Source organism: Oncorhynchus gorbuscha, linkage group LG01 (genome assembly GCF_021184085.1).
Source record: "Oncorhynchus gorbuscha isolate QuinsamMale2020 ecotype Even-year linkage group LG01, OgorEven_v1.0, whole genome shotgun sequence".
Lineage (NCBI taxonomy): Eukaryota > Metazoa > Chordata > Actinopteri > Salmoniformes > Salmonidae > Oncorhynchus > Oncorhynchus gorbuscha.
This window is the reverse complement of record NC_060173.1, coordinates 42,106,028-42,118,460: the sequence shown is the minus strand read 5'-3', so window position 1 is coordinate 42,118,460 and position 12,433 is coordinate 42,106,028. Positions and strand designations below refer to the sequence as shown.

General features: G+C 42.5%; 1 protein-coding gene across 3 annotated transcripts; it reads left to right on the top strand.

Moving 5' to 3' along the window:
* Positions 1-5,308: 5,308 nt before the first annotated feature.
* LOC124008059 (diacylglycerol O-acyltransferase 1-like) lies at positions 5,309-12,287 on the top strand. Of its 3 annotated transcripts, none has more exons than XM_046319096.1 (19): positions 5,309-5,357; positions 8,054-8,198; positions 8,380-8,593; positions 8,692-8,779; positions 8,883-8,923; positions 9,003-9,088; positions 9,205-9,257; positions 9,349-9,454; positions 9,623-9,727; positions 9,979-10,038; positions 10,152-10,255; positions 10,360-10,398; positions 10,544-10,585; positions 10,672-10,716; positions 10,815-10,927; positions 11,028-11,093; positions 11,225-11,312; positions 11,501-11,563; positions 11,659-12,287. In XM_046319096.1, the coding sequence occupies exons 3-19, from the start codon at positions 8,463-8,465 to the stop codon at positions 11,833-11,835; spliced, it is 1,407 nt and encodes a 468-aa protein (XP_046175052.1). In that variant the 5' UTR covers positions 5,309-5,357; positions 8,054-8,198; positions 8,380-8,462; the 3' UTR covers positions 11,836-12,287. The 3 variants fall into 3 exon arrangements, with proteins under 3 accessions (XP_046175052.1, XP_046174960.1, XP_046175136.1); XM_046319004.1 differs by lacking the exon at positions 5,309-5,357 and adding an exon at positions 7,915-7,956; XM_046319180.1 differs by lacking the exon at positions 5,309-5,357 and having other exon boundaries at positions 7,916-8,085.
* Positions 12,288-12,433: the final 146 nt, after the last annotated feature.

Sequence of the window (12,433 nt, the reverse complement as noted above, 5' to 3'; positions counted from 1 at the left end):
GCAAAGTGGTCTCAGAACATTTCGTATTATTCTGTATGTAAATCAGAGACTCCATTTAGTATGTTACAATTCATATGATATGTATTATTAATGTCCATCCATTTCTTATGTTACGAATTCCAATTTCTTGTGGCTTACGTTAGCTAGGCTAGGGTTTAGGGTTAGTAGTTGGTTATGTTAAGGAAAGGGTTAGCTCACAGTAAGTATTGCAAAAAAAGTAGTAAGTACTTGCTAATTAGCTAAAAAACAAAAGTTATCCATGATGAGATTAACACGCAACCTTTGCGTTACACTCCTACCAACCACCCTGCTTTCATATTTGCCTTAAACTTTGGTGGCGTCTTCTAAACGAAGCATAAGATTGTATACTACCCAAATAAAGTACATTTCTGTTTCAACTATAAATCCTACAAACATGATAGTACTGTTAGAAAGGTTTCAGATAAAGGTGTCAGTGACTACTGCGGATCCCAACAACCTCGGTCCCCCTGTTGGGGAATAAGTGATTTTTAAAGTGTAAGTGTGATATAACGTGTCAGTTATTGTTCCAAAAATAATAAACATGCGCAAATTCCAATTGGAGCAGGGTTGGCGCAATGTGCCATTTCTTAATTTTTAATCTTACAGAAATTATATACATATGAGGAAGTGGCGGCTGTTGGGAGGAGCTATTGGAGGATTGGCTCATTGTTACGCTGGAATGGGTTAAACACCAAACGTGGAAACCACATGTTTGACTCCTTTCCATTAACTCCATTCCAGCCATTACAATGAGCCCACCCTTCAATTGCTACTCCCAACAGCCACTTATAGGAGAACGCTGAAGCCTCTACCTATTATCAATTTATGTAAATATATACTTTACTATTAATACTGGGGGCTGAGTCACTGGCTTGCTGGGGCTCTCTCGTGCCGTCCCTGGGGGGGGTGCGTCACCTGGGTGGGTTGATTCACTGTTGTGGTCGGCCTGTCTGGGTTTCCCCCCTTTGGGTTGTACCGTGTCGGAGATCTTTGTGGGCTATACTCGGCCTTGTCTCAGGATGGTAAGTTGGTGGTTGTAGATTTCCCTCTAGTGGTGTGGGGGCTGTGCTTTGGCAAAGTGGGTGGGGTTATATCCTTCCTGTTTGGCCCTGTTCGGATGGGGCCACAGTGTCTCCTGACCCCTCCTGTCTCAGCCTCCAGTATTTATGCTGCAGTAGTTTATGTGTCGGGGGCTAGGGTCAGTTTGTTTATCTGGAGTACTTCTCCTGTCCTATTCGGTGTCCTGTGTAAATCTAAGTGTGCGTTCTCTAATTCTCTCCTTCTCTCCTTCTTTCTCTCTCTCGGAGGACCTGAGCCCTAGAACCATGCCCCAGGACTACCTGACATGATGACTCCTTGCTGTCCCCAGTCCACCTGGCCATGCTGCTGCTCCAGTTTCAACTGGCCTGGGCCCTAGGACCATGTCCCAGGACTACCTGACATGAGGACTCCTTGCTGTCCCCAGTCCACCTGGCCATGCTCCTGCTCCAGTTTCAACTGTTCTGCCTTACTATTATTCAACCATGCTGGTCATTTATGAACATTTGAACATCTTGGCCACGTTCTGTTATAATCTCCACCCGGCACAGGAAGAGGACTGGCCACCCCACATATGCTCTCTCTAATTCTCTCTTTCTTTCTCTCTCTCGGAGGACCTGAGCCCTAGGACCGTGCCCCAGGACTACCTGACATGATGGCTCCTTGCTGTCCCCAGTCCACCTGACTGTGCTGCTGCTCCAGTTTCAACTGTTCTGCCTTATTATTATTTGACCATGCTGGTCATTTATGAACATTTGAACATCTTGGTCATTTTCTGTTATAATCTCTACCCGGCACAGCCAGAAGAGGACTGGCCACCCCACATAGCCCGGTTCCTCTCTAGGTTTCTTCCTAGGTTTTGGCCTTTCTAGGGAGTTTTTTCCTAGCCACCGTGCTTTTACACCTGCATTGTTTGCTGTTTGGGGTTTTAGGCTGGGTTTCTGTACAGCACTTTGAGATATCAGCTGATGTACGAAGGGCTATATAAATAAATTTGATTTGATTTGATTTGATTTGAATACTTTTGACAATTTTCACTCCACTACATTCCCGAAGAAAATAATGTGCTTTTTACTTCTTACATTTTCCCTGGCACCCAAAAGTACTGGTTACATTTTGAATGCTTAGCAGGACAGGAAAATCCCTGGTCATCCCTACTGCCTCTTATCTGGCAGACTCACTAAACACAAATGCTTCATTTGTAAATGATGTCTCAGTGTTGAACTGCCCCTGGCTATTTGTAAATGAATAAAATATGAAAATCGTGTCGTCTGGTTTGCTTAATATAAGGAATTTTAAATGATTTATACTTTTACTTTTGATACTTAAGTACATGTAAAACCAAATACTTTTAGACTTTTACTCAACTATTTTACTGTGTGACTTTCACTTGTGTCATTTTATTTTAAGGTATCTTAACTTTTACTATGAAAATTGTGTACTTTTTCCACCACTGATTTAGCCACGATGCTCCTGTACTGCAAATGTCTGAGTGATGGAACACCATCATCCCGGAAACCCGATAACCACTCCAATTCGTATACTGACCCACAGATAACACAATCTGAATTGCACTCTGCACTGCCCTTTCCCACCTGGACAGAAGGAACACCTATGTGAGAATGCTGTTCATTGACTACAGCTCAGTGTTCAACACCATAGTGCCCACAAAGGTCATCAGTAAGCTAAGGACCCTGGGACTAAATACTGTAACTGGAATCCTGGACTTCATCCCTCTGCAACTGGATCCTGGACTTTCTGACGGGCTGCTCCCAGGTGGTAAGGGTAGGCAACAACACATCTGCCATGCTGGTACTCAATATGGGCGCCCCTCAGGGGTGCGTGCTTATTCACATCCTGTACTCCCTGTTCACCAATAACTGCGTGGCCAAGCACGACATAAACACCATCAAGTTTGCTTACGACAAAACGGTGGTAGGCCTGATCACTGGAAATGATGAGACTATAGGGAGAAGGTCAGAGACCTGGCAGTGTGGTGCCAGGACAACAACATCTCCCTCAATGTGAGCAAGACAAAGGAGCTGATCGTGGACTACAGGAAAATGAGAGCCAAACACGACCCCATTCACATCGACAAGGCTGTAGTGGAACGGGTCGAGAGCTTCAAGTTCCTTGGTGTCCACATCAAGACAGTCGTGAAGAGAGCATGACAACACCAATTCCCCCTCAGGAGACTGAAAAGATTTGGCATGGATCTCCAGATCCTCTGAAACTTTTACAGCTGCACTATCGAGGGCATCCTGACCAGTTGCATCCCCGCCTGGTATGGCAACTGCTCTGGATCCGACTGTAAGGTTCTACAGAGGGTAGTGCGTAAGACCCAGTTCATCACTGGGACCAAGATTCCTGCCATCGATGACCTCTATACTAGGCGTGTCAGAGGAAGGCCCAAAGAATTGTCATAGACTCCAGTCACCCAAGTCATAGACTGTTCTCTCTGTTACCGCATGCCAGCGGTACCGGAGTACCAAGTCTAAGTCCAAAAGGCTCCTTAACAGATTCTACCCACAAGCCATAAGACTGCTGAACAGTTAATCAAATGGCTACCCAGACTATTTTCACTGAGCTCCTCCTCCCCCCTCCTCCCAGCTACTCGCTGTTTATTAGCAATGCATAGTCACTTTACCCATACCTACATGTACATATGACCTCAACTACCTCAACTTACCTGTACCTCTGTACATAGACTCGGTACCTGTAGACCCTTTATATAGCCTTGTTATGGCTATTTTATTGTTACTTTTTTACCTTAGATTATTTAGTAAATATTTTTGTAACTCTATTTTTCTTAAAACTGCACTGTTGGTTAAGATCTTGTAACTAAGCATTTCACGGTAAGGTCTACCTGTTGTATTTGGCACATGTGACAAATACAATTTGATTTGATTTTAAGCGGGGATAAATGGCTGTGGCTCTGGTGGCTGAGGTCTCTGATGATCTTGGCCTTCCTTTTGAAGGTGTCCTGGCTTAGGTACAATACTACCACAATAATAGTTGACAACAACTATTGCCCCTGACAAGACCACTAGATTGCGCGGTAGGGCTACTACATCTAGCCACAAAGGTATAAACGTAAACAGACCATCAGTCCCGACCGTGTTGCCTCACCCCTATGTATTGACCATTGAGAGGCTTTGAAGCTACCTTTCAGCCATGTTGGCACTCCCCAGTAGGAGCAGTCCTTCATAGGAATCAGTGGAGAATTCTACAGTATTTCAATCAGTGGAGGCTGCTGAGAGGAAGACAGCTCGTAATAATGGCTGGAATGGAGTAAATGGAATGGTATCAAACACATGAGAAGAAAAAAAAAACATTTGTTTGATACCATTCCATTTACTCCATTCTGGACATTATTATGTGCCGTCCTCCCCTCAGTAGCCTTCACTGATTTGATTAAAGGCAGACTCAGCTATATTTATTTTATTTTTAATTTCACCTTTATTTAACCAGGTAGGCTATTTGAGAACAAGTTCTCATTTGCAACTGCGACCTGGCCAAGATAAAGCATAGCAACAACACAGAGCGACACATACAACAACACAGAGTTACACATGGAATAAACAAAACATAATCAATAATACAGTAGAACAAAAGAAAACAAAAAGTCTATATACAGTGAGTGCAAATGAGGTAAGATAAGGGAGTTAAGGCAATAAATATGCCATGGTGGCAAAGTAATTACAATATAGCAATTAAACACTGGAATGGTAGATGTGCAGAAGATGATGCAAGTAGAGATACTGGGGTGCAAAGGAGCAAGATAAATAAATAAATAGTGTATGGGGATGAGGTAGGTAGATAGATGGGCTATGTACAGGTGCAGTGATCTGTGAGCTGCTCTGACAGCTGGTGCTTAAAGTTAGTGAGGGAGATATGAGTCTCCAGCTTCAGAGCTTTTTGCAGTTCGTTCCAGTCATTGGCAGCAGAGAACTGGAAGAAACCAACCAAAGGAGGATTTGGCTTTGGGGGTGTCCAGTGAGATATACCTGCTAGAGCGAGTGCTGTTATGGTGACCAGTGAGCTGAGATAAGGCGGGGCTTTACCTAGCAGAGACTTGTAGACAACCTGTAGCCAGTGGGTTTGGTGACGCGTATGAAGGCGAGGGCCAACCAACGAGAGCGTACAGGTTGCAATGGTGGGTAGTGTATGGGGCTTTGGTGACAAAATGCATGGCACTGTGATAGACTGCATCCAGTTTGTTGAGTAGAGTGTTGGAGGCTATTTTATAGATGACATCACCAAAGTCGAGGATCGGTAGGATGGTCAGTTTTACGAGGGTATGTTTGGCAGCATGAGTGAAGGATGCTTTGTTTACGATAAGGGAAGCCGAGTCTAGATTTAATTTTGTATTGGAGATGCTTAATGTGAGACTGGAAGGAGAGTTTACAGTCTAACCAGACACCTAGGTATTTGTAGTTGTCCACGTATTCTAAGTCAGAGCCATCCAGAGTAGTGATGCTGGACAGGCGAGCAGGTGTAGGCAGTGATCGTTTGAAAAGCATGCACATAGTTTTCCTTGCGTTTAAGAGCAGTTGGAGGCCACGGAAGGAGAGTTGTATGGCATTGAGGCTCGTCTGGATGTTATTTAACACAGTGTCCAAAGAGGAGCCAGAAGTATACAGATTGGTGTTGTCTGCGTAGAGGTGTACCAGAGAATCACCAGCAGCAAGAGCGACATCATTGATGTATACAGAGAAGAGAGTCAGCCCGAGGATTGAACCCTGTGGCACCCCCATAGAGACAGCCAGAGGTCCGGACAACAGGCCCTCCGATTTGACACACTGAACTCTATCAGAGAAGTAGTTGGTAAACCAGACGAGGCAATCATTTGAGAAACCAAGCCTGTTGAGTCTTCCAATAAGAATGTGGTGATTGACAGAGTTGAAAGCCTTGGCCAGGTCGATGAATAGGGCTGCACAGTAATGTCTCTTATCGATGGCGGTTATGATGTCGTTTAGGACCTTGAGCGTGGCTGAGGTGCACCCATGACCAGCTCTGAAACCAGATTGCATAGTGGAGAAGGTGGGATTCGAAATGGTCAATAATATGTTTGTTAACTTGGCTTTCGAAGACCTTAGAAAGACAGGGTAGGATAGATATAGGTCTGTAGCAGTTTGGGTCTTTTGAAGAGGGGCATGACCGCGGCAGCTTTCCAATCTTTGGGAATCTCAGACGATACAAAAGAAAGGTTGAACAGGCTAGTAACAGGAGTTGCAACAATTTCTGCAGGTAATTTTAGAAAGAGAGGGTCCAGATTGTCTAGCCCGGCTGATTTGTAGGGGTCCAGAGTTTGCAGCTCTTTCAGAACATCAGCTATCTGGATTTGGGTAAAGCACTAATGGTGGGGGCTTTGGCGGGTTGCTGTGGAGGGTGCCAGGCAGTTGACCGAGGTAGGAGTAGCCAGGTGGAAAGCATGGCCAGCTGTAGAGAAATGCTTATTGAAATTCTCAATTATAGTGGATTTATCGGTGGTGACAGTGTTTCCTAGCCTCAGAGCAGTGGGCAGCTGGGAGGAGGTGCTCTTATTCTCCATGGGCTTTACAGTGTCCCAGAACCTTTTTTAGTTAGTACTACATGATGCAAATTTCTGTTTGAAAAAGCTAGCCTTAGCTTTCCTAACTGCCTGTGTATATTTGTTCCTAACTTCCCTGAAAAGTTGCATATCACGGGGGCTAATCGATGCTAATGCAGAACGCCACAGGATGTTTTTGTGCTGGTCAAGGGCAGACAGGTCTGGAGTGAACCAAGGACTATATCTATTCCTAGTTCTACATTTTTTAAAATGTGTCATGCTTATTTAAGATGGTGAGGAAGGCACTTTTAAAGAATAGCCAGGCATCATCTACTGACGGGATGAGGTCAATGTCATTCCAGGATACCCCGGCCAGGTCAATTAGAAAGGCCTGCTCGCAAAAGTTTTTTAAGGTGCGTTTGACAGTGATGAATGGAGGCCGTTTGACCGCTGACCCATTATGGATGCAGGCAATGAGGCAGTGATCTTGATTGAAAACAGGTGTATTTGGAGGGTGAGTTAGTTAGGATTACATCTATGAGGGTGCCCGTGTTTCCGGATTTGGAGCCGTACCTGGTAAATTAATTGATCATTTGTGTGAGATTGAGGACATCAAGCTTGGATTGTAAAGGTAGATATGACGTAGATGCAAAGAGTAAACATCATAGTGGGTCAATTTCTGCAACAACTAAGAGTGTTGAATCGCAAGGCTCCACTTCTACGCTATTTTGGTCCCGTGGCTACCACGCTCTAACAGCCTGAAGCAAACCCTTGTGCAGTGACTGTGTCTTGCATCTGGCTTATTTCAATATCTGCGGTGCTGCTGGTGGCAATGTCATTTCGCTGAGTCCACCTTTAAATGTATCAAGGACAAAATTGCATGTATTTATTTTTTTTATTTTTTATTGTTGTATGGTTGACCGAAACATTAGTGATCTAAATATATATGGGGCGGCAGGGTAGCCTAGTGGTCAGGGCGTTGGACTAGTAACCGGAAGGTTGCAAGTTCAAACCCCCGAGCTGACAAGGTACAAATCTGTCGTGCTGCCCCTGAACAGGCAGTTAACCTGCTGTTCCTAGGCCGTCATTGAAAATAAGAATTTGTTCTTAACTGACTTGCCTAGTTAAATAAAGGTAAAAAAAAAATATATATATATATATATATACTTTAAGGTTTGTGTTATTTTACATGTTTTATGTTTAGCTCACATAATATAGTACAAAAATATGCATTAAGGTGTCTGTAATAGAGGCACGCTGGCTTTAACACAGCGCCCCCTATATGTCATCTAGTGTAAATATAAATCATTGGTCCGGACAAACTGTACCATCTGCATCATGATGACTTGCATGCTAACGGAATGGTGCGTGGATCGTGAACATGCAGAGAAATGGAGGCGTGAGATGAGTAGATATTCATGTTAAAATGATTGCCAATATGTTTTCCACATTTCTTTGCAGAAAGATCATCAATTCGAGGCAATTGATGTCAGGTCAGAACCGACTATTATTGCATGATATCAGTCATAAAAACAGCAACAATGTTGCGACAGAGACGAGGAGCAACAATATTGCGTTTGTTGAACGCTGCCTCGTAATCTACAAGGTGGGGGTGGCTCATGTGCAATTTATTTTAAAGCCTAATAATTCACTATGTAAATTGCTTCCCTGCCTTGACAGTAAAATGAATGAACATTTGTTTTTACTACCTTTGTCATTTTTACATTTATGAAGATTATAGCAATGCTTGCAAGTTGCAACAAGACAATCTCTGCTTTTTGTTTCAGATAGAGAAGTTGATGTGGATATCTTGATGTGCCTTTTCAACTTTGTCTGATGTACTGATGACACCATCAACACAGAGGCAGAGATGTCTGCAGCAGAACCAGAGGCCTGTGCCCTCTCCTCTTCTTCACTTGATGTGGAAGAGAAATGTCAGTACTATGGCAATTCTAGCTCTGATCCTCCCCCTGAACCACATCCAGACATGGACATGTTCTGGTACACATTCATATTAAACCTATATCTCTAAATCTCCAGATATTCCCATGATTTAGTTGTTATTGACTGAATATGTTGATGTCATTTTGTCACTGCAGCTGTCACAGTGTCCAGGATTCCTTACTGAGCTCTGACAGCCGCTTCACAAACTATAGAGGGATTCTCAACTGGATCATTATCCTTCTGGTGAGTCATTCTCTCTGGATACTAAATGTGATCAAGTTATATACGCTATGCAGGGAAAGAGAAGAGACCAATATTGTTTTATTTTGTGTGTTGTTTTTTCCAGATCTTGACCCATGCTCACCTGTTCCTGGATAACTTTATACAGTGAGTACACACACGGACACACACTCAATTAGCAATTAATGTGTTTTCTTTTTTCTCTGACATACCCTCTTCTGAACAGACATGGCTTCTTGATTGACTTGAGGAAAGTCTTGGAGCACCTTATGGAGGACCATTACAACTGGCCGTCTGTCAACCTCATACTGGGTGAGGCTTTGTCACCACTGCACTGTTGTCAGCTTAACCAACTGCACAAGGAATATACTGTTAATGAATTTGAGTAATAAACTCACTCATCCTTCATGCTTCTCTCACCTTTGCAGCTGCCAATATGTTTGCTATTGCTGCTCTGCAACTTGAGAGGTGTCTGGATAAGGTGAGACAGTTCTACCCTTGGCTTTTCAAATAACAGAGGCTAGGCTATGTGAACTGTCTCACAAAGGTTGATATGTGGGTGTTGATTCTAGGGAACACTATCCCCAAGTGCAGGGCACTGTTTACACCTGGGGAACCTGGGATTACTATCACTTTTCCCTGCTGTCATCATTCTATATGATACTTCAATATCAACAGGTAAATACCGCAAGTATGATCTGCACAGATATTGACCTGTACCTGAAATTCCAGGTTGTTATGGCTCCATTGCAATAGAGTATATTTAGCTTTGTGTGGATGTGCAACCTCAATTTAAGATGATGACTCACTCTGTCTGGTGAAACTGTTTCACTATCTGCCTATCAGGGGGAGCATATTTCTCACTCTGGACCTACACTGTTCTTGGGCTCAAGCTTTATTCTTACCAAGAAACCAACAGTTGGTATCGTCAGGGGTCTGTTCCATCTCCAGGTATGTCAGTGGGAACCGTTTTGTTTTTCCTTCGTGGCTGCAGTTACCGCTGGTTGATTTCCTGCAGTTATCACTATAATAATAATAATAATATATGCCATTTAGCAGACGCTTTTATCCAAAGCGACTTACAGTCATGTGTGCATACATTCTACGTATGGGTGGTTAATTGTAATTACTGCTTAGGCTGAAGATAATTCCTCTGTTGTTTGGGATTTCTGGTGTGGTGAATATCTGCATCTGTTTTCCAGGAACGGACAAGTGTGTATTACATGAGACAAAAAAACATATAGAACACCTAAATATTAAAGGTGAGAACGGTCACACTTTCTCACGCGTAATGGCTTGTGCACAATTTATGCCTGTCTAGTTGTAGACTAAGAACACATAGACAGTTAATGACATGGACTGTTCTCTCTGTCAGACCTTTACTACTTTCTCCTGGCGCCCACTTTATGCTACCAGCGAGACTTCCCCTTCACACCGAGGGTCCGTATCAACGTTCTTTGTAAGACACTGATAGAAATGGTGAGATAAACCTCACCCACACAATACCTATCCTGTGTAATTATAATGTTAAATGTTAATATGCATTGATTATCCACCATCTTATTTTGGGCCTCTACATTCAGATGGTCCTTACTCAAATTATTGTGGGAGTTGTGCAGCAGGTGATATGTTTTAACTTCTAGGTTTGGTATTCAAATATCCTTCTGTTTGCAAGTTTATCCATCTATCTAGAATTAATTTGAAATAGCTTTATCTTTGTTACCCATTGAAATTCTATTCCATGCGTACCTTTTGTTTTCCTATCAGTGGATTGAACCCATCTTCCAGAGATCAGAAAACTCCTTCTCTGTGAGTGAAAGCAATATCCCATTTTCATAAAAATGTAATGATATAATAATCTCACATTATTTCCTCTGACTTTTCCTTTCCTCTAGAATATGGACATCACTACCAGGGTGGAGCACTTGATGGAGCTTGTGGTAAGCATGTGTGTTTTAGGGTAGTGGAGCATTATTAGTATGTTTTGGTGGTATCAAACAATAGCTGTGTCAATAAAGAGGTGCAATTTCCTTTACAGGCTCCCAACCACTTCTTGTGGCTGATGTTCTCTTTCCTGTTTTCTCACTCCTACCTGAACTTCTGTGCTGAACTGTTGTGCTTTGGAGACCGCCATTTCTATGGGGATTGGTGGTCTGTTATATCCTAATCTTTCATTTTGGATGATCCACTTGTATGTGTTTATGTGTAATAGAGTAACATATGTTTAATAGATTCATATTTTCATCTGCAGGAATGCTAAAACACTAAAATGTTTTTGGGGGAATTGGAATATTCCTCTTCATAAGTGGTTCTACAGGTAGTAGTGACCCTTGACACCTAAGTAGACTTTTCCCATTCTCTCTCAGAAGAGATATGGACTATGTGTGTAAAACTAACTTCTATCACCTTTTATCCCTCGCTATCTCCGTCTCTTTCTCTTACATAAAGACACTTGTATACACCACTACTGAAAAAGAGGGTGTCACAAAAGCAAGCAGATCTGCTGGTCTTCCTGATGTCAGCTGCCCTTTGCGAGGTAGGACTGGTCATAGTAGGACTGGTTGTTGTTGTTATTATGGTGTAGATGGGGGAGTACAATCAGTTCAGTTATCATGTGCGAAGTAATGATTAGTTGCTAACTGCTTAAAGCTGTCCCCTGTGCTACTATGAGACAATCCATGGTAATGGGTAATGTATTTACATTTAGTTTTTTGTTCCTTGCAGTATGTCATTGCTCTGCCCTTACATAGCTGTCGTCTATGGATCTTCTTCATGATGATCTTTGAGGTGAAGGAAACTGAAATACCATCAAGTATATACTGTATGTGTTTATGCAGTGTGTGTGAACATGCATGTTAACTCCCTCTTTTTCCCTGTCCCAGCTCCTGGTAGATGTTTACCTTGGAGACTATTTCAAAGGAAACTATGGCAATGGGCTGGTGTGGCTGTGCTTTCTACTGGGTCCTCCCCTGGCTATGATGACCTATTTCCATGACCACTACATGAGTCACCATGGCCAACATCCTCCTGGACTGTCCGTTGCTAAGTGTTTGTCATGATCACTGTCGTATACACAATTGGATATAGCACTTTCGGATACCTTTGATAAGACTTATGTCCAGCAAAGGACCATTTGTAGGGACAGTTGGCATATCAGACAAATTGTTCCCATTTTTGTTGAAAAACTCAAGAAATTAACACCTTCACAGCTATTCATAATGCTTTTGAATTTGAACAATCTGTGGATACGTCATGTAATGATATGACTCAAACTCACATGAAAGATATGGCTGCTTATTCACTGTATATCAACATATGGTTTTGGTTCACCCAATGTTACTGTAAGCTTATGGATAATAGCCAACTTATTTCAGACAACATTAACTGCTGGGTGAAAACTATTGGTGAACCACAACATGTTGAATTTAAGCACTGTTTGAAATATGTAGCTTCCAATTGTTGTTACTCAGTATGGGGAAATGTGCTTTTAAATAAACAGCATTTGAAGATTTGTTATCTTTGGTTTATTAAAGGGGCAGTCAGCAGTTGCTACATACAGTTTTGAACTTGTAAATTAATGAAATGTACCCATTGATTCTTGAAGAATATAACATATAATATAACTTATAAATGCCTCATGAGCTTAGTTCAACTGTA